General features: G+C 41.8%; 1 protein-coding gene across 13 annotated transcripts in view; it reads left to right on the top strand.

Annotated features, from left to right (window-relative positions):
* The window catches only part of ERC1 (ELKS/RAB6-interacting/CAST family member 1), a 271289-nt gene that overhangs the window by 46246 nt on the left and 200100 nt on the right, over positions 1 to 24943 (top strand). For all 13 annotated transcript variants that reach the window (XM_018048685.1, XM_018048680.1, XM_018048683.1 and 10 more), the window contains 2 exons: positions 12499 to 12915; positions 20261 to 20335. In XM_018048685.1, the coding sequence (XP_017904174.1) occupies positions 12499 to 12915; positions 20261 to 20335 (492 nt within the window). The remainder of the gene's footprint in view (positions 1 to 12498; positions 12916 to 20260; positions 20336 to 24943) is intronic.

Genomic DNA, 24943 nt, shown 5'->3' on the forward strand with positions numbered 1-24943 from the left:
GCAGCCACAGCAGTTAGCAGAGATAATAATAAATGGTACCTCAGGAGAGATCTCCAGTGGCCCCAGGATTGCAGGTCCTTGTGGCTGGAGGCTGCTCCAATGAGTACTGAAAACTCTTAAAAATAAGCAAGTGGAGGTGGAGTCGGATCTCTGAGCCCAAGACCAGGTGCAGCATGGCTGGAACGGAGAACTGAGGGTGCTTGGGGTGTGCGCCTGTCCGAAGAGAGCCCTGCTGGGTGTCCCAAGAGAAAGCTGAACGGATTCCTGTCTGTGTGGGTCCTGCTGCGGGATGTGACTCTGCGTCTGCCACCTGTTGTCCCTTTGCTCTGGAAACACTGCTTATGAACCAGACAAGCTTTGATGTAATGACAGTCGTCTGTTTACCATGATTGTGTATGAGCTGATTCATAACTTAAAAACACACTTTATGGCAAAACAGGCTGTGTGTGTGTCCTGTGGAGCCTGCCACTCTCAGTGTGTTCCATTGTAGCTACTGCTTTTTGCAGGAATTTCTCTAGCTGGTTGTGTCAGCTTGACATTTTGATTTCAAAGATCGTATTATAGTCTTTTTCCAAATGTCACACAGTGACTTCAGACTTTCTGAATGATAGGCATAAACTTTCCGCAGTGCTTTTGTTAGGAGCAGAGGATGATTTTATAGTTTCTTTGTTCCTGTCTGTGTCTGTAAACTCTTGACTATTGCTCAAGTGAGAACTTCTCTTGAGTCTGCGAATCACATTGATTTTGCCTAATGAAGCTTTTATGTATTGATTTCATGTTGTTTGCTGTCTAAGTTTTACACTTATGTGAACTTTGAATTTGATTCGGACCTTGATGACTCTCAGTGGGGAAGGGACTTTCCTAGCGGGCAGATTGTACATATAGGCTAAATCTCAAGGAAAACTGTACCTTAAGAGCTTCTAAATGTCCTTCATTGGTGTGTATTTGAAAGGTCAGCGAATTTCATAGTTTTTGTGGTTGTAAGCAAAGTTTCTTGACTGGAGACTGACTTTAGAGTATGTGGAAGGGCATATTATCAGAGAAGTGCTGTTAAGAATATTGCTCTGTGTGTTCTTTAACTCATTCTCTTTTATGAAACACAATTATGTCATCTTTAGCAAGCAGATACTGTATTTTAGCAGTGTTGCTTCTTTCTCCAAACACAGGGTAGATAGTACAGTGATTTGTACAGTCATTTTTAGAACATTTTTTCTCATTACAGAGTAATAAATACATACAATAACACATTTTAAGAATACATAAATATATGTAGGGAGAAAAAAAAAAACCTCCTGTATTCCCATTTGTTATATAGACATACCTATTTGGGATTGTATTTATGTGTGTACTTGTCTATACGTGTACACACACAATCTCTCTCTCTCTCTGTACTGTCTTTAAAATTTAATGTGAGGTAAATAAGCATTTCTCTTATGTTAGTACATATTCTTCAGGAGCATTATTTTAAATGACTACATAAAATTGCCATATTTTTAGCCATTCTACTGTAAGATGTTTAGGCCTTTTAATTTTTTTTGTTATATGTATTACTGTGATAGTCATCTTTATTAACACATTTTCACATTTCTGATTATTTTCCTGTGATAGGTTAAAAAAGGAATCCATTAATCAAAGAGGATTGATGTAATTCCCATATAAATTTATGTATTCTTAAAATGTTTAACACATGTATTTATTACTTTGTAGTGAGAAAATGTTATGAAAATGACCCTGCAAGTTACTATATTATCTGCCTTGTATTTGGAGAGAAAAACAACATTGCTAGCAGATAGGTTCTGCTTCCTAAGGGTGACACTGTTGTGCTCATAAAATGCAAGAGATGACTACTGACACACTTTCCGGAACAATTGGACCATTTTAGATGATCACCAGCAGGTGTATAAGAATGCGTGTTTCACCTTACCTGCTCATACAATGTTCAAAAACCTTTTGCCTGAAAAAAACCTACCTGTTTAGGGCTAGGTTAAACATACTGTTTTCCTTTGCAATTCTTTGTTTACATTGTCATGTGTTTGTTGACAGTTTGCTGTGATTGGTACATTCTTATTTGTTAATCTCCCTTAGGGACAGGAAGATCTTAGTATTTCATTGACTTATGTGGGCTTTCTCAACAGTGAAGACAAAGTTCTTTCACAGTTGTGACTGATTTTTAGTTTTTGTCATTTGCTCCTTAGTTTTTGGTTTTTGAGGTATGTAGTTCTAGTTTTCTAAGCAGTAAAGTGTAACATACTTCCCTTACATTTATATTTGTACGTTTTGGTAATTTCTTACATTTTTTTGTTTAGAAATCCCTCCTCTATCTGAATATCTTTAAGTGTTTATATTTTCTTCTTTTTATTTGCTGATTAATTTGCATTTTATACCTAGTTCTTTAATCTTCCTGGAACTTATTTTTGAGTGCATATGGGGAGAACATACTTAATTTTGATGTTTTCCTGATAATTGAAAAGCTTTCTAAATACTGTGATCATTCTCTTTCCTTTTTGTGTGGCATTTCCTTTTTCTTAAGGGCTTAATTGTTGTGAGTTTTGTTCCATTGATCCCTTTGTTGATATTTTTTCAGGACCACATTGATGGATTATAACAGGTTTATAATTTGTATTAATGACTGATTGGGCATTGAAAAAATTTTCCTTTATACACACACAGACATGTACACACATATACATATATGTATACACACATGCGCACACATACACACACATATACATATATATATATATATTGCCATTCTCAACTCTATTCTTATGTGCTGTTGGACATTCTTACCACACTCTTCTTATATGCTGGCTGCCTCAGGTGTCAGCTTAAATGGTGCTTCTTCAAAGAGACCTTCCCTGTCTAAAATAGGGCAGCCTGCACCAGTATAAGCACGAGTAAATCAACCAGCTTTTCAGAGGTCATTTCATTTGATACCAGATCTTCTAGATAGCACTTCTCTTGTTCTTCATCTTTAGGTGAGCTGTTAAAGTGAAGACAGCTGTTGATCATCGTCAGCTCCTATTTAATTGCTCAGAATTTCCTTTATGCACTATGTCATAAGAATATCAAGAACATTTCAAAAGCATAGTTTTAAAATACATAAAAAGAAAGATATAACTAAGGCCTTTAAAAAAAAGTACAGCCTGTCTTAATATTTACTGTTTAATCTGCCACTGAAAATTCTAACCACTAGCAAATTCTGTCATTTAAGAGAACTGACTTTTGCTATATAAATTATATAAATTCTAAAGTTGTAGGTAAACAATGATGTTATACAGTACATTTTAAAAGATACAGTACACTTTTGATCATGTCCTAGATGAAAAAAGACGACCAGTGTCTGGGACAGAGATCAGCAAGGCTCTGTAAAATGTTTGTCCCACTTTAAGACGAAGTATTAGGACATCTGTGTCATGGATCTTCCCTGAGAATTTTCAGCTGCAGCAGAGCAGCCGTTGCTCAACAGACTGAACTGAGGAGTGTGGGGTAGTTAGCCAAGAGGACCGGACACAGCAATGACAGAGAAAGTGGTTAGTTATAAACCATCAATAGCACAAGCAAAGGACTTTGAGAGAAAGCTTTTTGAGGTCCCGATTTCAGTGAGTAAAGTCCAGGCAGATGTTCTGACGCTCTCTTAAGCGGTTTCCTTCACACAGGGCTTATCAAAAAGAAAACAAGTCATCTGCGCCCACTAGCCAACATTACTTTTCATGAAAGAGAAAGCCCTATGTGATTTTAATGGTGCTGAACTCTTGTAACTCTCTTCCTCACTTTTCATGGCAGTTGTAATCTTAAGCAAACAAACAAACAAAAATCGCTGATGTTAAGACTGTGGTGCTTCAGTGACAGGAGTGGCACTGACTCCGGTGCAGTTTTCGGTAGACACACAGAGCTAGTTGATTCATAACCTTTACTGTCATTAAGTAATTATCATAAGTTATGAGGCTCATGTTAGGGATTATGCTACCAGACAAGTTGTTCTGCTGTTACTTCTCACATATTTTACTGTGGCGAAGCATTATAAGCTAATAATCCAGCTGACTTGAAAGGGCTATTGAGATGATCCAGTCAGGGCTTTGTGAAAAACGTTTTAAGCCACAGACCCATGTTTTCAAAGGGATATTATTCAGGTATGGAAATAAAACTTCTCTGAAGGAGTAAAATGAAAAAGAAAGCGGACTGCTCTGATTGAGACAGGACTGGGGGCCCAGGTGCCTGGATGTGGCCCTGCCAGGCTTCCTGAAGATGGTCTTTAGAACCCCTGGGGCTTCTTAGGGCCGGGTTCTATGAGCCGCTAACCGGACCTTTTGATTTTATTAGTACAAACAGCAGCAGCAGCTGCCACTTACTGACAGTTTGCTGTGTGATGGCTGTTCTCTCTAAACTGCTAATGATTGTAGTAAACCTGCAGCGCTCATAGTGTAGATTACTCGAGTAGGGCTTGGAGTGTTTAAGGAACCTTGCTGAACTTGTCCTGTGGGAACCAGGAATTGAACCCATAGCCAAATCCTTCTTGCTCCGTGTTCTCCCCTAACCTCGAGGAAGGGTCCTTGTCAGCGTCCTTCAGCTGCAGTGATGCTGTGTTACTGATTTCTGCTGACTTTCCTGACTGCTCCTCTTGTCTCCTTTGCCAGCCGCTCTTCCTCTGCCTGCATCTAGTGTTGAATCAGGCCTGTGACTGTCTCCTCTTACTCTCTTTTCTTTTCCTAGGGAGGCTCCTTCCCTGCTTTGGCCTCAGTTGACAGATCTATGTATCAGAGCTTCCACACTTTTATCTTTATTTTTTTTTTTCCCAAGAATTTTAATAATTAGTTTAATTCTTTTTTTTTTTACTTTTTATTTTACCCTGGAGTAACAGCACTGTGATAGCTTTAGGTGCACCGCAAAACGATGCAGCCATGTACACCTGCATCTGTAGCTCATTTCATTCCTCAAAGCTGTAGACACACACACACAGTTGCTCCTTAAACCTTTTCTCAGCATCTCAGAAGCACCTCACATTCAGCTCAAGATCTCCTCTCAGTTCTGGTCCTTGCCTATTTTCCCCCATTTTTGTTTGTGGTTGCACCAGCTTGTCCATGGTGTTTAAGTCAGAAACTTCAGAATCTTCCTTGGTTGCTACCACCCTCCTTTCCTACCCTGCCAGTCAAATCCTGATAATTTTTTTCTCTGAAGTATTTCTCTAAACCATCCGTTTCCCACCCCACTGCTGCTGCTAAGTCACTTCAGTCGTGTCTGACTCTGTGCGATCCCATAGATGGCAGCTCACCAGGCTCCCCTGTCCGTGGGATTCTCCAGGCAAGAACACTGGAGTGGGTTGCCATTTCCTTCTCCAGTGCATGAAAGTGAAAAGTGAAAATGAAGTCGCTCAGTTGTGTCCAACTCCTAGCGACCCCAGGGACTGCAGCTTCCCAGGCTCCTCCGTCCATGGGATTTTCCAGACAGTACTGTCATATTTCGGTTCTGCCACTGTTGGCTGAGGTCTCCCGATTTTATCCAGTCTTTCTCTTTCCCCAAGCCTCACACACACACACACAGCCTCATCGCAGCCAGTTGGAGCTTTCGAAAATGCACTTGTGATGTGTGAATCCTGGCTCACTCACTAGTTACGTGACCTTGGCAGGCTGCTGAGTTTCTGCAAACCTCAGTTTCCTCATCTGTAAAATGGGTATTCAGTCTTACCTCGTGTGACTGTTGTAAGAATTCAACGCAGTACTGTGTGCCTGGCACGTGGCTGCCACTGGTGACTATTAGTCAGGATGGTGGAGATGGTCATTCTCTGCCCAGATCTTTCTCAGGGCTTCCTGTTGCCCTTAGAAACCATCGCACCTCTTGCCACACTTCCTGGTGCTCAGTCTCCTTGGTTCCTCTGTCCCCTCCTCCTTCAGAGTCTCTACCTAAGTAAGGGTACGTGGTGTGTCTCTAAATAGTTAACAGAAGTTAACTTCTTCAGATCTCACGCAGCCCCAAATCTTCTCTTATCTCTTACTACCTTGAATTTGTAGCTTTCATCCTTGTTTGCAGTTATAATTGTGTGCGTGTGTGTGTGTGTTGTTGCTGGGATTAAAAACTATCTTATCTACCTTGATGTGGACACAGGCCGTGTTTGTTTTGCCCATCTGCCATTGAGTCTCTGGCAGGGAGCGTAATGCCTACTGCATGGTAGCCGATAAAGATCTTTCTCCATCAGGAAGGGGTTAGTTACACTTTTATTTTCTTCTCTGGTCTTTAGTGTTTGGTTAAGTTTATTTTTCAACAGCACCGCCTCTGTGGGCAGAATTGTCTGAAATGAACTCTTTCAAGTTAATTACTAGCCTCTTGTTCTTGATGGAGGAACTCCTAGGGTGGCCAGAGTCCTCTTAAAATCTGTTTTTCTTCTGGTACTGAAACACGCTCGTAGTTAGTTTTTCCTCTTAGGAGAAAACACTCTTCTTGGGTTCCTGTAGGTTTCATGTTTTTGTGGAGCTTGTCTATAGGTTGGGATTCAGATTCTCTTCTGCTTAAGTATGTATTAGAAATAGGCAATCTTTTGGGTTCACTAGATATTCCTTTGTGAACCTCTTAATTTAAGCTTTCTTGTTTCAGTTTAGATACCTTGGATCAAGTGTTATTTCAAGAAGTTGATTTTCCTTATAATATGGAGATCAAAGAATTTGTTCTTAAAAGTTGTCAGAAAAAAAATTATATAAGCATCTATCCCAGTCCATATATTTAGTTTTAAAATAGTTTAAACATTGGTAATGAATCAGGTATCCCTATATGACGGTTTTGTTTTTCAGATACCTGAGAGAAAAAAGAAACTTGCTAATTTAGTTTTTCAGTAAATAGGAAGAGGACAGAAAGGAGATTCTTGAAACTACTGGTTATTGTTGCTTTCAGATTTTCAGTGTCCTTATCTCCAAGACCATTTTTATAGGAATATTTGACATCAGATTTTTGGTAGGAAGATGGAAGTAGTTGTATTTTGTGGGAATTCTCAGGGAAGGATGCCATTTCAGGATGCAAGATGAGAAAAGTGAGGATTCTTCTGTCTTTTCTGTCCCTTCTCTCATTCCTTCTTTCAGAGAGAGAAGAGCCTGTGCGTAGAAATTTTTTTCTTTCTTGTTTTTTTTTAACTTTTCTTGCCATAGAGAAAATTTTAAGCACTTTTCCCATCTTCCAGATCAAGCTGAGTAGTAGAACAGAAGCAGACCAGTGAGAGTCGGTATAAAGTCTGGAAGGTGAGAAGCGTGAGATCACTTTAGAGAGTGTCCTGAGCGGAGTTCTCAACTGGCACGTCTCCTAATACCGGACACATGACATCTTCCTCTGGAATCCAGCACGTCTCTTTTTGGTTGATTCTGGTAAATGTCTGTGCTGTGTGTAGCTATGCTCACTTCGTCTTCTGTGTCACGTGCTAGAGCAGCCTGGCTTCTTGCCTCCGCTGCATTCTCCTCCAAGGTTGTTGGCAGAAATTCTTACGAAGTGAAGCTAGCTTGAATGTAGCCCAAAGAAGAAGGGGTGTTGATTTGCATTTCAGTGGAGAAAATTGCTGCATAGCCTTCTAGGTCACCAGTTCACAGCATCGTTTTCATTCTGTATCCCAGTAGGGTGGGCAAAGCAGAGCTCAGGAAGCAGGGCGCACTGGCAGTTGAATTTTCATTTTTCACCAGAATAGTGATTGCCATGCTACTTTAATCACAAGTGTGTATGTGACTCCATGAGCTGTGGTCAACGTCTCTTTCTCCTGAATTAAATGAATTAGATGATGCATGTTCAGAACAGACAGACTGTTCTAGGAATCAATTTCGTTGTTAAATTTAACTTCCGATACATCCCTTTGGGATAAATTTGGTCAGAATTTATTTGGATATATTTCTTTTTTTACTTCCAAAGATAAGGAATGAAACTAGGAATTGATTTTGAACTCCAGCAACTGTTGAAGAATCTTTACAGTGTGATGTGTGCAGTTAAATGTATTTAAAAATGATATTCCTAAATTCAGATACCTGATAATTTTATTGTAAATTCATTTTTCATAAGAAAAAGCAGTGCTTTTTAAGAGTTTGAAGACTACCATAATTTAATCTTTACTACTTGCCAAGCATAATACTTAAACTGGAAATTGTAAAAGAAAAGGCTCTTATCTTTGCATTTAAAAAATGATCCATTTAAAGTTGCCATAAACTATGTTCAAAGGAAAAAAAAACAGATTTGGAAATACATTTGTAACATGCACAGCAGGTGGAAGGTTATTTTCCAAATATAAAAAGCCCTTGAAGTGGGTTAGGAGAAAGGTTAAATGTCCCCAAACAAAATGGGAAAGAACAAGAACAGGTGAGTCACAGAGGTGCCTGTAGATACATGAATAGATGTTCAGTCTCACTTGTAAGCAAAGAAAAGCCCAAAAAAGAAAGAGAAGAAAGAAAATACCCCACTGTCAAAGATATGGGAAAGTGCTCAGACATTGTGTGGCGGAAGCTGATACAAACCTTTTTAGAGATGAATTTGTTGTCTGTTTTAAAATTATAACTGTATACCCTCTGATCCAGCATTTCCACTTTTCAGAATTCATCTCCAGTAAAAATCTGGATTTATGTGCTGCTGCTGCTAAGTCGCTTCAGTCGTGTAACCCCATAGATGGCAGCCCACCAGGCTCCCCTGTCCTTGAGATTCTCCAGGCAAGAACACTGGAGTGGGTTGCCATTTCCTTCTCCAATACATGAAAGTGAAAAGTGAAAGTGAAGTCGTATCCGACCCTCAGCGACCCCATGGACTGCAGCCTTCCAGGCTCTTCCGTCCAGGGGTTTATGTGCAGAGATGTGCATATGAAGGTGCCTGTTACAATAGTGAAGAGTGAGGACCAACCTAATTATCAGTAGTTACAAGTAAATTATCAATATCAACAGACTGGAATTCTGTGACAAGCATATTTTTTCCCCAGGTTTTAAACTGCCATAAAGTACATCAGGCTTTCCTGGTGGCTCAGTTGTAAAGAATCTGCCTGCCAATGTGGGAGACGCAGGAGACTCAAGTTTGATCCCTGGGTCAGGAAGATCCCCTGGAGAAGGAAATGGCTACCCACTGCAGTACTCTTGCCTGGAAGATCCCATGGACAGAGGAGCCCGGCGGGCTACAGTCCATGGGGTCGCAAAGAGTTGGACATGACTGTGTGCACTCACGTGTGTGCACATGCACACACACACACACCTTACATTAACCATCTTGACGAGTTTGCAGGCGTACAGTTAAGAGGCGCATCCACACTGATGTGCAGCCGTCACCCGGAGCTCTTGTTATCCTGTAAAACTGAATCTCTGTGCCCATCAAGCAGTCACTCCCTGCCTGCCACCTCCCTTCTCCTTCCCAGCCCTTGGCAGCCACTCCTGTACTTTCTGTTTCTTTAAATCTGACTGCCCCAGATCCCTCATGTAAGTGGAATCATATATTTGTCTTCTGTGACTGGCTTATTTCATTTGGCATAATATCCTCAGGGCTCACCCATGCTGTAGCATGTGTCGGAATTTCGTTCCTATCTGAGGCTGAAAAGTATTAGTAGGCATTTTTTTAAAATTTAACTTTTGAGTGAATAGTACATCCATCCATCCTCTTGAACCCTTCAAATTGAAGAGGAGGGTTAGGAGGCAAGAAAGATGGAAAATGACTGCAAATGTGTATCTCTTAAGGGGTGATGGCATTGTTCTCTAATTAGATAGTAGTGATTGATGTAGACCTTTTAATACACTGAAAACTGCTGACTTATACACACACTTTAAACCAGGGAATTTTATGGTATATGTGAATTATGTCTCAATATCCAGGTGGTGCTAGTGGTAAAGAACCTGCCTGCCAACGCAGGAGACATCAGAGACGAGGGTTCGATCCCTAGGTTGGGAAGATCCCCTGGAGGAGGAAATGGCAACCCACACCAGTATTCGATGAACCTGGCAGGCTACAGTCCATAGTGTCTGAAAGAGTGGGACGTGACTAAAGCAAATTAGCACACATGCGCAAAGCTATCATTAAAAATTTTTCAATCTCAATTATACCTCAGTTAAAGACATTTTTATACAGAGTAGAATCAAGTTTCTTACAGGTTGTCCCTCAGTCATTCGAGCCCCTTTCTCCTTCCTTCCCTCCTCCTCTCTCTCCCTCCCTGCCTTCCGTCCCCAAAATAATGATTAAATCGTTGTGTAAACTTCCAGAGGTATTTTTATTTCATATGAATAGTTTATTTTTTACTTACAGTAAATACTTATTGTTCCGTCCCTTTTCACCAAAGTGGTAGTGAGTTGAACACAGCCAAGCAGGCATCTCTGAGGTCTTTTCCTCTTATTTTTAAAAGTAAAAATGTCTCTTTATTGACTGTGTGCTTACTATAGGGGATTTAGATAATACAAGAAAGCATGAAGAAAAATATAAAATCTACCCGTAGCCAGAGATAGTCACTGGTAATTGTTTATATCTTTTTAGACTTTTCTCTGCATATACTTCTATAAAAATTAGAATTGAGATCATCCTATACTTGCTATTATGTAGTCTGCTTTTTTCTACACTTAATATGTTGTGATTATACTTTTATCAGTAAGTATAAACCTGCATTTTAAAATATTGATGCATGGTATTAAATTGGGTGGTCATTTCTCATTTACTCAACTCATCACCTATTAATATCCTTTTAGGTTGTTTCTAAGTTTGTCAGTGGTTTAAACAACAATGAGCATCTTTGTACACTGGCCAGATCATTTCTTGAGATATTTACTACTGTTTTACAGTTTGCCAAAAATATTGAGCAATGTATGTATTAACATGTATTGATTTCCATGATGTCATTAGCTCTGTGAAAACATGGTGCAGGTATTTCTATCCTCATTTTAAATACGAGAAATCTGAAACTATAAAGGATGACCATATGTCCCCAGTTAGGTAGCTGTTTGGTATGGGAGCTGGAACTGAAGCTAATGTCTTCTGATAGTGAGCTAGTTTCCTTCCAGCATGGCACACTGCCAGGCTTGAATACCTGCCTACAAGAGTGATTTTCTTTTGTTGCGTCTTCATTTCTAAAAATAGGGTTCTCGATGTAACTTCCTTTTGGCTTCTTTGTATAGTGTTGTAGGGGCTTCCCAGGTGGCCCACTGGTAAAGAATTTGCTTGCCAATTCAGGAGATGCAGAAGACGTCGGTTTGATCCCTGGGTCAGTAAGATCCCCTGAAGGAGGAAATGGCAACCCACTCCAGTATTCTTGCCTGGGAAATCCCAAGCACAGAGGAGCCCGGTGGCCTACATTTCATTGGGTCGCAAAGAGTTGGATGTGACTTAGCGATTAAACAACAACAGCAGCGTAATGTTCTAGAATTTATAAATTCAGATTAGAGGTTCATATACTGTCTTTAGGGATCTAGCTAAAGATACATCCTCAGCAACATTTTAGGAATTCATCTGCACAGACATCTTCATATAATTACTCACCTATATTGTTATCTTCTTCTGTATAAATAGCTCCCACAGTCTCAGTATTTTGTGTTTTGTTTTTTTGTGGTTAAAGATTCAAGTTATCTTAGTACCTTTGGGTACTAGCATCCATGGGCTGGGAGGATTGCTTTAATTCGATGTCAGCTCTGTTACTGTGTGATCTTAGGGTGAGTTATTTAAGTCTCTGTATGCTTGGTGTCATCATCAGTAAAATTCAAATAATAGTACATGTGTTACAGTGAGGATTAAATGAGTGAACACTTAAAGAGTTCTAAGCACATTCTGATGTACTTTAAAAATTTTTTTTAAATTTTCTATTGGGATAATGTGATAGTTTCAAGTGAACAGTGAAGTGGTTCAGCCATACTGGCATGCACTCTTAAACGTTTATTATTTACTGTGGAAACTTAATTGTAAAGCACTTAAAAGTCATTTTGTGTTTCGGTATCCCTTGTGGTTTCTGGGGAAATTTTTTTATGGTATGTTTGCATTCCTATAGATTTCCCCTGTCTTTCCCCTTTCCTTTCCTTTAGTTCTAGGTGATACCCTCTATTAATTTTGAAGGGTATCTTTATTTATTGTAGCTTAAGCACAGTGAAGAGTTTCTGGAGTCACCTTGTTTCCTGTTGATAATAAACACAAATTAAATTACTGACGTTTTACAGGTTGTAAGGGCTTCCCTGGTGGCTCAGATGGTAAAGAATCTGCCTGCAGCGTGGGAGACCTGGGTTCAGTCCCTGGGTCGGGAAGATCCCCTAGAAGAGGTCATGGCAACCCACTCCAGTATTCTTGCCTGGAGAATCCCATGGACAGAGGAGCCTGGTGGGCTGCAATTCATGGGGTCACAAAGAGTCGGGCATGACTGAGTGACAGACACTACAGATAGGAAAGACAGTGTGTGGAACAGAATAATGTGATTCCTGATTTGTTCAGCGTGCGTTTCTGAGAGGTGTGGTAACTGCCTCCTGCCTCCCCTGATCCCGCTCCGTTGGTGCTCCTGGAGGAGGAGAGCTGACCTGGGTCTTGTTTTCTGTCTGGACCCAGCACATGCAGATGACCATCCAGGCTCTCCAGGACGAGCTGCGGATCCAGAGGGACCTGAACCAGCTGTTCCAGCAAGACAGCAGCAGCAGGACCGGCGAGCCATGTGTGGCGGAGCTGACAGAGGAGAACTTCCAGAGGCTGCACGCGGAGCACGAGCGGCAGGCCAAGGAGCTGTTCCTGCTGCGCAAGACGCTGGAGGAGATGGAGCTGCGGATCGAGACTCAGAAGCAGACCCTGAACGCGCGCGACGAGTCCATCAAGAAGCTGCTGGAGATGCTGCAGAGCAAGGGGCTGTCTGCCAAGGCCACCGAGGAGGACCACGAGAGGACGCGGAGGCTGGCGGAGGCAGAGATGCACGTGCACCACCTCGAGAGCCTTCTGGAGCAGAAGGAAAAAGAGAACGCTCTGCTGAGAGAGGTGAGTGGCCGCTTTCTCAGCCGTTATGACACTCTGTCTTTTCTCCCTGATTAGTTAGCATCTTGGCCTAGATGAATTTATATACTCTCTTGTGCTAGTGGAAGGGAACTCCTTCTTTGGTACCTAAATTCTATACCAGTTTCTGTTCTGATTTGCTGTCTTGTGTGAGCTGATGTTGGCTGGCATGTATATCAGCTTAATGACTCTCTGGGTTTTTCTTTTCCCCTCTTGTAGACTTATTTTGTTGCTAGAGGGGCACAGAATATTCGTGATTGGTTACTCATCTCTTGATTTGTTCATAGAGACACACACAACAAAATCAGAATCCGAGTGGCTAACTATTGCTCCATTTTAAAATGTATTAATCATTGAAAGTGAGCAGTGACTTCAGTTTTAAGTATGCCGGTAAAGTCCTGGGCAGCAGTAATGGATGTTTGCCCTGTGGTTTCTATAGAAACTGTTGCCTTGCTATAAAAGATACGTGATAAGAATCATCTGCTGCCGTGGAGGCACAGCTGGAGGAATGACATAGAGGCAGACTGCCACTTATTTTCTCGAGAGGAAACTCGGGCTTTAGCTGAGCACTGTGACTACCAGTAATGTTTCACTTTTCTATGTAATACTTCATTTTAAGAAAGCATAACTGAAGAATTCATCTTGCATTGAATTAAAAAAAAAATTGACAGCTCTCATTCTCTCTATGAGGTCAGAGACTTCAGCTAACTTTCCATTGTGAACAATGAAGAAACATATAGTTTCTTCAGTATAGGAACACTTGTTTAAGCAAATGTATTTTATACTCATGATTATTAAAATGTGTAGTACTGGCACAGTAATAGATAGCTAAATTGATGAGGCAGAATTTCTCTTCTATTTAAAAAATAATATAGTTTTAAGTTTATGATGTATGTTTTGGAATAATGGCCATTGGAAAACAGTTTATGTAGTTACATCAAATTAAATTCTAGATGAAATAAATAGTTACTTTTTAAAAAATGGAAACAAGTAGAAGAAAATGTAAGGAAAAAGCTTTTAATATAATCTTGAAGTAGGAAAGAATCTTTATGGCCGTAGCAAGAAGCTTGAGTAATTAAATGTGCATATGTTAGAAAATACAATTAACAAAAGTTAAAATGATTGTTTGGGGTGGAGTTTTGCAATTTGTGGCTCAACTGTTACATAAAGGTTGTTTCTAGAATAGTAAGGTGCTAGAGGCACTTGGCATCACCTTTCTGTTCTCATTTACTCAGCAGGTATCCATGGAGCCTCTAGTTTGTATTTGATCTTGGGATAGGTACTGGGTATACACTTCTTACATTTTTCATGTCAGAACACACGATCTGTGCCATCCCAGAACTAAAAAATCTGGTGAGAGACAGTGAACTGATAATTATGAGATGACATAAACTAGTTGAGTCTAATTATGTCGAGAGAAGGGATTAACAGGGTACGCAAGCATCTTTGAGGAGGTGCCCTTTAAGGGAACGCTGAAGAAAGTTGAAACAGTCTTTCTGAGCATTTGTGTAAAATCATGTCCTAACACTAACCCTGGAGAAGGTTAATGGTTTCAAAGGCCCGAGGGGAAGGAGTTTGAGGAGATGAGAAGGCAAAAACCATATTGTCTCAGGGGAGGCAGGCATGAGATGAGAGGTTGAGAGGTCGCCGGGGCCAGGTTCGTTCATTCCCCTCATCAAGTGTTCATTGGGTGCTCACCCGGGTGCAGAGCACGGGGAAGCCACAGTGAACACAGTCTCTGCCCTCTGGAGACAAAGTGCCTGCCTCCATGAACCTTGCAGGTAATGCAACAGTTTTATTCAAAGTCCTAGAGAAAACTGCCACAGTGTTTAATCAAGGGAGTGATAAGATCTGGTTTAGCTTTTAAAATTTACTCTGGTTGGTTTGAGCATAGATAGGGGAGGGGGCGTTACAAGTGATCAAGGGAGTCTAGTAAAGACTCTTAATGGCTCTAATCTGGGTTGATGAGTGGTGACTAGAAATGACTGTTGTACATTATAGCACCAGTGTGTCAAGAAAGGTAGAAAGAATTATAAGTTGACAACACTGAGACATCCATAGGTTTTATTCTTATTAGATTATCGTCCACCTCTGAAAAACAGCAGTAATTCATCAATTCCAAGACTCAGTTTTCCCCATTTTTAAAATTGTGAAATTAAGTCTTACCTTTGATGGGGCTTCCCTGGTGGCTCAGACGGTTAAGGGTTTGCCTGCCATGCGGGAGACCCAGGTTCGATTCCTGGGTTGGGAAGATCCCCTGGAGAAGGAAATGTCTACCCACTCCAGTACTCTTGCCTGGAGAATTCCCGTGGACAGAGGAGCCGCAGAGTCAGACACGACTGAGCAACTCTGCCTCTCGCTTTCCCTTGGTGGTGTCTTAGAGTCCCTGTCAGCAAGGCTGCAGTCCTGCGGGACCCGTGCGTTCACACGGTCACAGCTGCTCGTTTTGTCACCACTGTAGCCCATGTTCTGAGCATTGTTGCTATTTTTCCTGTTAACTTTAATTGATGTTCAGTGCCCCTTCAGTAATATTGTGATGTGAATCTGCACTGAAACAAAAAGTTATCGATATGAGGAAAGTTGTAAAAACAGTTTAGGGTTGTATATGGTTAAACTTTTATGGTTAAATAAGTAAAAAAGAATCTTGCAATCAGTATAAAATACAAATTCTGAATGAATCTTTGAGTCACGATTTATTTGGAGGCATTCCCTTCTTTTCTCTCGAGCACATTGAACAGAAGTTTGCCATACAGTCGGTGGCGTCTTAGATTTGATGAGATACAGTAACATTAAAATGGTCTTCCTATCCAGAAATGTTTGTGTAAATTAGTTTTCCATTTTGTTCATGACCATGATTCCATCAATAGGAGGTAAATACTTCCCCCAAACAAAAGCTAAAGAAGGAAAAATAAAATTTAAGTTAATCTTGTATTTTCTGTTTGTAGTGGAATTACATTGTTAGGTGACCGACTTACGGTTAGATTTTGTATTGTTTACTGGAGTATCTTTCCTTTGATGGGTAGAAGAGTGAAGACGTCTGTTGGACAAATACTGAACTACAGCCCAGACGTGGTTAGGGCCTGGGGCCTGGGGCCTGGGCATGTGGGGTTTTAACAGGCTTTCCAGGTGGTTCTGTGACACACCAAAGTCTGGTTCTCAATCTGTTGGCAGACCATACCTAATCTGGCTATGGAATTCTTGGATCAGCAACCCATATGCATTCCGAGCATTGTCTATAAGTGGAATAAATAGTTCAGATTTGTGTGTGTGTGTGTGTTTAATGTAGATCCTATTGTGATGAATAAAATACTGGTTTGTATAGAAGCATTTATTTACACATATGCCAATTTTTGTCCGTATAATATTTCAGTCAGCAAACCTCGTTTAGAACAATTGCTGTCATGTTAGTATTTGCAGAAGCATTTGAGGTTAAAAGACCTACTGTGTGACTAGTTCTAGGTAGGAATTCTGACTGACTGACTAGCACATCTGAGGAATGCCTGTCTGTATTACTGGCAGTTGTAAAAACAGAGGACTTTAGAGGGAAGAAAGAGAAACAAATACACATAGAGAAACGATGGAAACAGTGGACAGGGAGTAGGGAGAATTAAATGCACTTTCCTAGTAATTTTGGAAAATGCAAACAGCTAAATCGCACACCTTAGTGATTCAGCTTATCTTGTCTCGGGGGGCAGGTGAGGGGTGGTATGTACACCTTAGTGATTCAGGTTATCTTGTCTCGGGCGGGGTGTGTGTGTGTGTGTGTGTGTGTGTGTGTGTGTGTGTGTGTGTGTGTGTGTGTGTGTGTGTGTGTGGTGGTATGTACACCTTAGTGATTCAGATTATCTTGTCTCGGGCGGGGTGTGTGTGTGTGTGTGTTGGTATGTACACCTTAGTGATTCAGGTTATCTTGTCTCGGGCGGGGTGTGTGTGTGTGTGTGTGTGTGTGTTGGTATGTACACCTTAGTGATTCAGGTTATCTTGTCTCGGGCGGGGTGTGTGTGTGTGTGTGTGTGTGTGTGATTTGTGCCTCTTTGATGTATGGAATCTACCTGTGAACCAGGGGTGCTGGAGGCTAAAACCTGAATGTTGGAAAAAAGAAAGTTCAGACATAAGTTCTGCTTTTCAGCCCCAAATACTCCTTTCTCTCAGCTGTGTAAGCAAGTGTTGACTTACTTTTAAAAAGAAAGAAAACTACTAACAAGAGAGAGATTTTGTTCCTACCTTGTTCGTTTTCTTTGTCTAGTCATTATTCTTTCGTGTATGAATGGGAGGAATTGAAGGCATTTTCTAGTGTGTGCCACAGTTGACAGTATGACAAGATCCAGATAATTCTACCTGTACTTGAATTTGTTTTGAATGAAAGTTTTCAGGCTAAAGAGAGTGAAATAAAGCAAGCACATAGCATATTTCTACTTCTTACGTTTGTCTGAATAGTGCTTTCACTTTTATTTCCAGAGTTGTCTCTCTCTAACTGACAGTGCACACGTCAGAGGGTTGATGTGTCAGTGGGAAAATGGAGTTGATGAGTCTACCAACTGCAGGACGTATTCACAATGAGCTTTAATGTGCAGGCCTTTGAACGGAAGTCTGTTACAACTGATAGGTTTTAAAATGTCTTAGTTGGAAGGTTTTATACCTGCAAGTGGTTTAAAGTACACCCACGTTCCTTGTTAGAGGAGGGTTTCTTTTTATTCAAATGGGTTTTTTTCTTTATATACTACAGGTATGCTTGCTGGAGTTTAAAATGAAATTCTAATAGTTTCACCTTAAAGAATTTGGAAATTTCCCCAAATTAGAAGTCAGTTGTGGGAAAAAGGTCAGATAAAATTAAATCAGTTTCTGAATTATGAGATATTTCTAAGAAATGCAGTTTTAATATTTTAAGTAGATAAATGTAAAGTGTAGGGTCAGTCAGTCAGTGTTAGCTGCTCAGTCGTGTCCTGCTCTTTGGGACCCCAGGGACTGTAGCCCGCCAGTCTTCTCTGTCCATAGGATTCTTCAGGCAAGAACACTGGAGTGGGTTGCCGTTTCCTTCTTAGGGGATCTTCCCAACCCAGGGATTGAACTTGGGTCTCCTGCATGGCAAGGTGGATTCTTTACCATCTGAGCCACCAGGGAAGCCCTTAGAAGACTTTATTAATAGGTGCAGATTAGTTAACAGTTAGCAGGATTCATTTTCTTTTTGTTAATACATTTTAAAGTTCTGTGCTCATTTATTGCACATATATTATCAAACATCCATGTGCCCACTTTTATCACCTGTTGACGGTGTAGGGTGTGTAGGACAGACTGGAGGCTGGGAGGTCACTGATGAGTTTGTTGCCTTAATGCAGATGGCAGGTGATTATGATCTGAACTCATGGGTTCAGATTTTGTTCTGCATTAACGTGTTGTGGACTTTTCTGTCTTTCTTAGTGGAATGTTTTGCCTGGCAAGAGTTAATTGTGGATGAGCTTGACTCTTAACGAAACCTACTTTTACACTCTGTTGGGGCTAGCCCAGGTGGTTGTCTCTCCAGGGCTAGAATGTCTCTGCTCTGTGTCTCTGCTGACCTTGTCTCCACTGGGCTATTTGGAGCTTGAATCTCACCAGCCCCTGTCAGCTCAGGTGGTTGCTCACTCATTGCTCTCTGATCATTGTTCTGCCCCCCAACAGTCGCTCTTTGTCTGACATCATGGAGTCTTTTCCTGTGTACCAATACTTAGTTTTTACCGGAAGACTCCAGGGAACCCTGTTGGATCAGACGCTTTTGCAGCTAGCTTCCTCCTCTCTGTTACTTTGCTTCGCACATTTCCAGCATCTTGGGGACTCGGACCCACTGGTCTGTGTTCCGAGCCCTGCAGGGCTACTGTTTTCCATTTGCCACCTTCTTCGCATATCACACATCAGATAGCAAGTCTGGATTATAACCTCGTTAGTTTCTCTTCTCTCAAGGATCATAGTCCTCTGCTGCTTGTTTTCCAGTGTCTGAAAATAGTTGCTTCATGCGTTTTTGTCTAATTTTAACTTAGTTTACACCAGGAGGCCAGTCCTCTATCCATTGTGGTCAGATTGTGTTGACCTTGTAGAGAGTGATAAGAAAATGGGAAACTCATTGAAGGATTTAATGACAAGTGCCATCATCTGTTGATGCTTTATCAAGATTACCCCCATTGCTTTCTTTAAAATGGACAGAAGAAATGGAAAGAAGCTTAACTTGATGCTGTTGTAATAATCTAGGTTCTAACTAGACTGGAAATGGAGTGAAATGGTAAATTTGAAGATGGAACAGTTAGGATCTGCTCTGGAAGGTGGCAGGAGATGAGGATCGGCGAGGACTTGAAGGAGACCCTCTGGTGTTTGGCTTGAGCTGCCAGGAGGCTAGTGCCCTTTAAGGAGATGGGCAAGACTCACCAGTCTTTAGAAGAGGGACCAGGTTAAAGAGGAGGAAAATAGGAGTTTTGTTTTGGATGAGGTAAGTTTGAGTGACCCGGTAGACATCTGTATAGCGTCAAACAGGCAGTGCTGGGCATTCGCCAGCGCTGCTGAGATGGAAGGCACCCATGTGCCTTCCCTGTGGTCACTTGGGCTATCCCAGGGGACCTGGGAAGTACCGGCTGACTCAGAGACAGTCTCAGAGTCTAACAGGAAAGGTTCGTAACCTCAGGGGGAATCTCTGGAAGATCCTAATTGTGGTGCTCTTCCACCTCCTTCCTTCTTTTCTGGTCCTGAACTCACGGAAATTTGGATTAAAAAAATAGCTCTGTTTTTTAACACTGGTTAACCATAGACTACTTTGGACACTCATTCAGCAGCCTTACCCTCTTTTTCTTTCTGACCGTGGCCCCTACGAAACCGGAGGTGTCCATTGTGGGTGGCCAGGGGCCTGTGGTTCTCGGGCAGATGTTATGCAGAGGATGCTGTCAACACAGATGTCTCAGTAGCTTGTGCCTTGTGCACTGGACTGCTGTGACTTCTCCTTTTGAAAAGGGAATATTTCTAATCCCCTTATTGCATTGCTTAGCGTCTTGAAAATATGCTACTGAGTCGTGTGGAAGAGTGACACACCAACCTGGGACATGCCAGAGCATCACCTGTTGTGATGGCTGAGGTCTCTGGGATGCATTGTGTGTAACCAAGTGCTCAGGGATGGGGGCCCTCCTGTTCCCCTTAGCTGAGGGCAGTGGGCTTCCTGGTCCGCAGGGAGACAGAAAGTGATTAGCATCTCACAAGGCTGGGGAAGTCATCTTTGCATGCAACTACTACACCTTCGCCACCCCTACCTTCTTTTGGGAAAATAGGAGTGAAGAGGAGGACACTTACTCTCTTTCTTGCTTTTTGTGTATAGGAGATGCATCGGAGATTTGAGAATGCCCCTGATTCTGCCAAAACTAAAGCTCTGCAAACTGTTATTGAAATGAAGGTAAGTGGGAACCTAATAAGGAACCTTACTGCATCAGTTCGCGCTTTCCAGTGATCACACTCTGATGTGTGAGTTTTAGAAGGTGGTACTTAGTTCACACACATTGTAGACGGAGAAGAAATAGTGAGACTTCATGAACACGACATATGAAAAGAGCTTCAGTTTCACTTCCCCTTGCCCAGCATTTCTTGGAATCAGCTTTTCTCAAACCTTTTGATCTCAGGGTCCCTTATTCTCTTAAAATGACTCATTTTGCTTGTTTTTAAGAAATTGTCTGCCAGGGACTTCCCTGGCGGTCTAGTGGTTAAGACCCTGCGCTTCTACTGCAGGGCACCTGGTTTGGATCCCTGGTTGGGGAACCTCGATTCTGCATGCTACGAGGCACAGCCAGAAAGAAAAAAAGAAAGGAAAATGTCTATTCTTCTCTCAAGTAAGGCTGTGCTGTGCTTAGTCGTTCAGTCGTGTCCGACTCTGCATCCTCGTGGACTGTAGCCCGCCAGGCTCTTCTGTCCGTGGGATTCTCCAGGCAAGAATTCTGGAGTGGGTTGCCAAGCCCTCCTCCAGGGGATCTTCCCAACCCAGGGATCAAACCCAGGTCTCCCACATTGCAGGCGGATTCTTTACCATCTGAGCCATCAGGGAAGCATAGGATTTCATGGAAAAAAGTACCTGATTCAGTTGGCAGCCCATCGAGTGTCCTGGGAGCCGTGTCATACTCAGGACACAGCAGACGGGCCTGGCCCCTTCCCATTTCCTCACACAGAATGGTGAAAAGATGTGTGCTTAAGGGTTAAGCATATGAAAGTCACAATCAGGGACATTGTTAAGTAAGCCAGGGTTCTGAAAATGTTCTTTCTTCTTTGTCTCTTTTCCCGAGAGCGCTGACCCTGAGAACACGCTGCCTGCTAGCACGGTTTCATGCTGTTGCCATTGTCCTGAGGCACCCAGTCTGTTGTCTGTCCTCTACCTTCATTGCACATATTAGCCCAGTGGAGAAGGCCCACAAGTCAGAGAATTAGTATGAAAAGAGTTTTGGCTTTTCAAAAGGGCTGGGAGGCACCCCCGGGTTCCACGGACCTCTGCTTTAAGTTACTGAGTAGTTAGAAATGTTTAGGCTGAGGGTAATAGTGCTTGGTGATGAAGAGCTTGCCTTCTGTGTGAAATCCCCTGGATTAAAAACCTGGCTTTATGTAATCAGCCGCATGATGTAGAACGGGTAACCCAACCCCTCTATGCCTCAGTTTCTTTACTAATAAATGGTGATGATACTAGTACCTATCCCATGGGCTGTTTTGTAGTTTAAATTCTTTAAAACAACTAAAACACTGAACAGGGCCTGGTACATAGTAAACATTCAATCAGTGTTAGCTGCTGCTGCTATTAACACTTTATTAACAGCATATTCTTTCTTACAAGAGCTGAAGACTCCTATAGACAGGGACCCTCCCTCCTCTCCTTTCTCCCTCATCTCTGTTTCTCTTTTTACCTTCTTCATGTCCCCTAAATAGTTTAATGCAGTATTTTGCATTGTGTACCTTCATTTAATATTTGTTGATGTGACATGAATATTTAGTTTTTGGTATATAAACAGTTCTGTGTAAATAGATGCTTCTCGAGTACAGTTACGATAGCGGTTTTCTTAGATGATTTCTTCTTAAAACTGTTTATATTGTATACATCTGTATTCTCACTGGGGAAAGAGTTTTCCAGACAAATTCCAAATTAGTGGGTTCTGGGTTCTTTGTAGTCAGACAATTAATAGTCTTGAACATAATCTTATAAAGAGCCTTTAGGAAGGCTGGACTGCGTTCTCGTGTTCCCCAGTGGTTATTTGTGCCTGTTATTTACCGAGCCCGTTGGACCCTAAGAGTGAAGCACGTGGCAGTGCCCACGTTCGCGGAATCATCTTGCTTGCCTTTGACAGCACGGAAATGCAGTGGGTCTATTTTAAGTTGTGTTAACCTCCAGCCATTTTGCTAAGAAGCAAGAGACGGAGATTCCAGTGGCCCAATGGGGTCAGGTGGATGTTATATTGAAATCACAACTGAAGACACTGAGATGCAGCTGAGGCAACTTTTGAAAAAAGGTTGAGGATTTGGGAAATTTCACAAGGAGCAGAGGATTTCGGTAGGCGCAGTTGATTATTGTTGCGAGACCCAGGGCTGGGGAAGAACAGAGTAGTAAGATGGTAGAGAATTTATTTATCTAGTTATTATCTGTTCTAAAACCTCCTTTGGAATGACTGTCCTCAAATAAACCCAGCCTGAGGCCCAGTCGCCCTGGTGCCAGAACTAGTCCAGCATATCAGGCACGGCAGGAGCTCTTTCTGGGCAGTCAGAGCTGGAATCTTAGTCCCTTCTGCGTGATCCTGTGGTGCGTGAAATGGCAGCGAGGGTGCTGATCCAGTCCACAGCTGCCCTTCAGTGTGTGTTGGGATTCGGGGAGAAGATGGGAAATGTGTCCTGGCCAGGGCCTTGCGGCGCTTCGTAGAGGAAGGGGCTGCTGATGTGCGGGGCCAGAGTTCTCAGCTGAAGGCTGTTTCACTTGTGTGGCACCCAGTGGAGCTAGAAATACGACCCCCCCCCACCCCGCTTCCCCTTTCATTGCCGCCCAGGCTACTATCAGAGGAGAGCCATGTATCCCTTTCTTCATTGGCAGGTTAATTACATGCCTGTTTCTATTATTGTAGTTATTCTTGAGGGACAACATCTTGATCTATCCAGGAAGATTTATAGTCACCTTAATTTTCAGACAGTGCATTTGAAGTCGTTTATCTATTCTCTGTGAGCTGGGGTAATTTTAAACAAGTAAATCAAAATCCTAGTTCAAGGAGGCTTCCCTGGTGGCTCAGTGGTAAAGAATCTGCCTGCCAATGCAGGAGGCACGGGTGTAGTCCCTGGTCTGGGAAGATCCCACGTGCCATGGAGAAACTAAGCCCTGTGCCGCAGCTCCTGAAGCCCATGCTCTGCCAGAGAAGCCACTGCGGTGAGAAGCCCGCACGCTGTAACTAGAGAAGCACCCCTGCTGCCACCGGAGAGAAGCCCGAGCAGCGGTGAGACCCAGCACAGCCAAAAATATGTAGAGTACCAAGAAGTAATGGCAGTGTTACCTATGTCAGTCAAATATTTAAAAAATCCCAGTTAGGGTTTAGAATGTCTTTGATTGTATTAATACAGTACATTTAATTTTGAACCAAATGTGAGTTTCATTTGAATAGTTTTGTAAAAGAAAATGTTTGTTGTATTATTTTTAAAGGTACTTCAGTGCATATCGGAGGAATTCAGCCCTTACCTCTCCCCTGAACCTAAAAATAGCTAGTTATAACTGTCTAATGATAAGTCTTTTAATTAACTCTTATCTGCGTGCTTCCAGATAGCAAGGAAAGTCAGTCACGACAGCCTGGAAGTAAAGGGAAAAAACAAGTCAGTCTCAAAAATTTCTTCCTAAAGGAATGGTTTCTCAGAATGTCCAGATAATTTAAAATAAAGCTCTACTTACTTTATGCTCTTTAAGGTCTTTGTTTCATAGGTGAGTAAGCACATGCAACTATCAGTGTAAAAATAGCTGTTCTTTGTTGTAGTTTTTCTGTAACTTATGATATCTAAAGTAATTTGGGAATAAGCTAGGTACTGTGACAGACAAACCAAGAAAATGGTAGAGAAGGTATTGTACTGGGAGGTGGATATTTGTGGTGAGGCTGATTTACAAGGACAGTGATATTTTCTTTTTAAAAATGACTATGAAATATGTCAAACTCATGGTGAAGTTTAGAGAATAAGTAAGATTACTAACACAGTAGCACTCCCCCTTGTCTATGGGGGGTATGATCCAAGACCCTCAGTGCATCTCGGAAGCCACAGATAGTATAATACCGTACCTTGTATATTCTGTGTTTTTCCCTGTACATTCCTTGGATACACTTTATAAACTAGGCACAGTTATGGGATTAACAGTAATAATAAAATGGAACAGTTATAATGGTATACTTTATGAAAAGGTGTGTGGTCTCATCCTCTCTCGGTATCTTGCTGTACAACTCTGATGCTGTCTCCGTCTAAACGAAGTGCTTACCATGCATGGTAGCCTTAACTTTGCAGTTTGAAGCACAACAGCAAAACCAGCACGAATTTCTTTTTCCTTCATCACAATTTCGCTGATGGAAGATTCATTTGTACTATAGATCTTAGCAACCTTAGCATATGAATTTTTTTCCTTAGTGAGAACTTCCATTGTTCCAGTTAAAAGAAGCATCTTATGGCTTCTCTTTGGCTAGTCTGAGCTGCCAGCTCACTGCACTTGTGCTGTGGGTCACTTGAACACAAGCAGTGCGATGCCAGGACAGTCCGTCTGATGACCAAGACTCCCACTTAGTGACCAATGGGCAGGGATACAGTGGACGAAGAGATGACTCATGTCCTGGGGTGACAGAGGTGTGAGACTTCATCATGTTGATCAGAACAGCAGTATGCAGTTTAAAACGAATGAATCATTTCTTTCTGGAATTTTCCATTTGATATTTTCAGACCACAGTTGATCTCGGATAACTGAAACCATGGAAAGCCAAACCACAGAAAGTAAAATTGTGGATAAGACAGGTCCACTGTAGGG

This window comes from Capra hircus, chromosome 5, assembly GCF_001704415.2.
Source record: "Capra hircus breed San Clemente chromosome 5, ASM170441v1, whole genome shotgun sequence".
Classification (NCBI taxonomy): Eukaryota; Metazoa; Chordata; class Mammalia; order Artiodactyla; family Bovidae; genus Capra; species Capra hircus.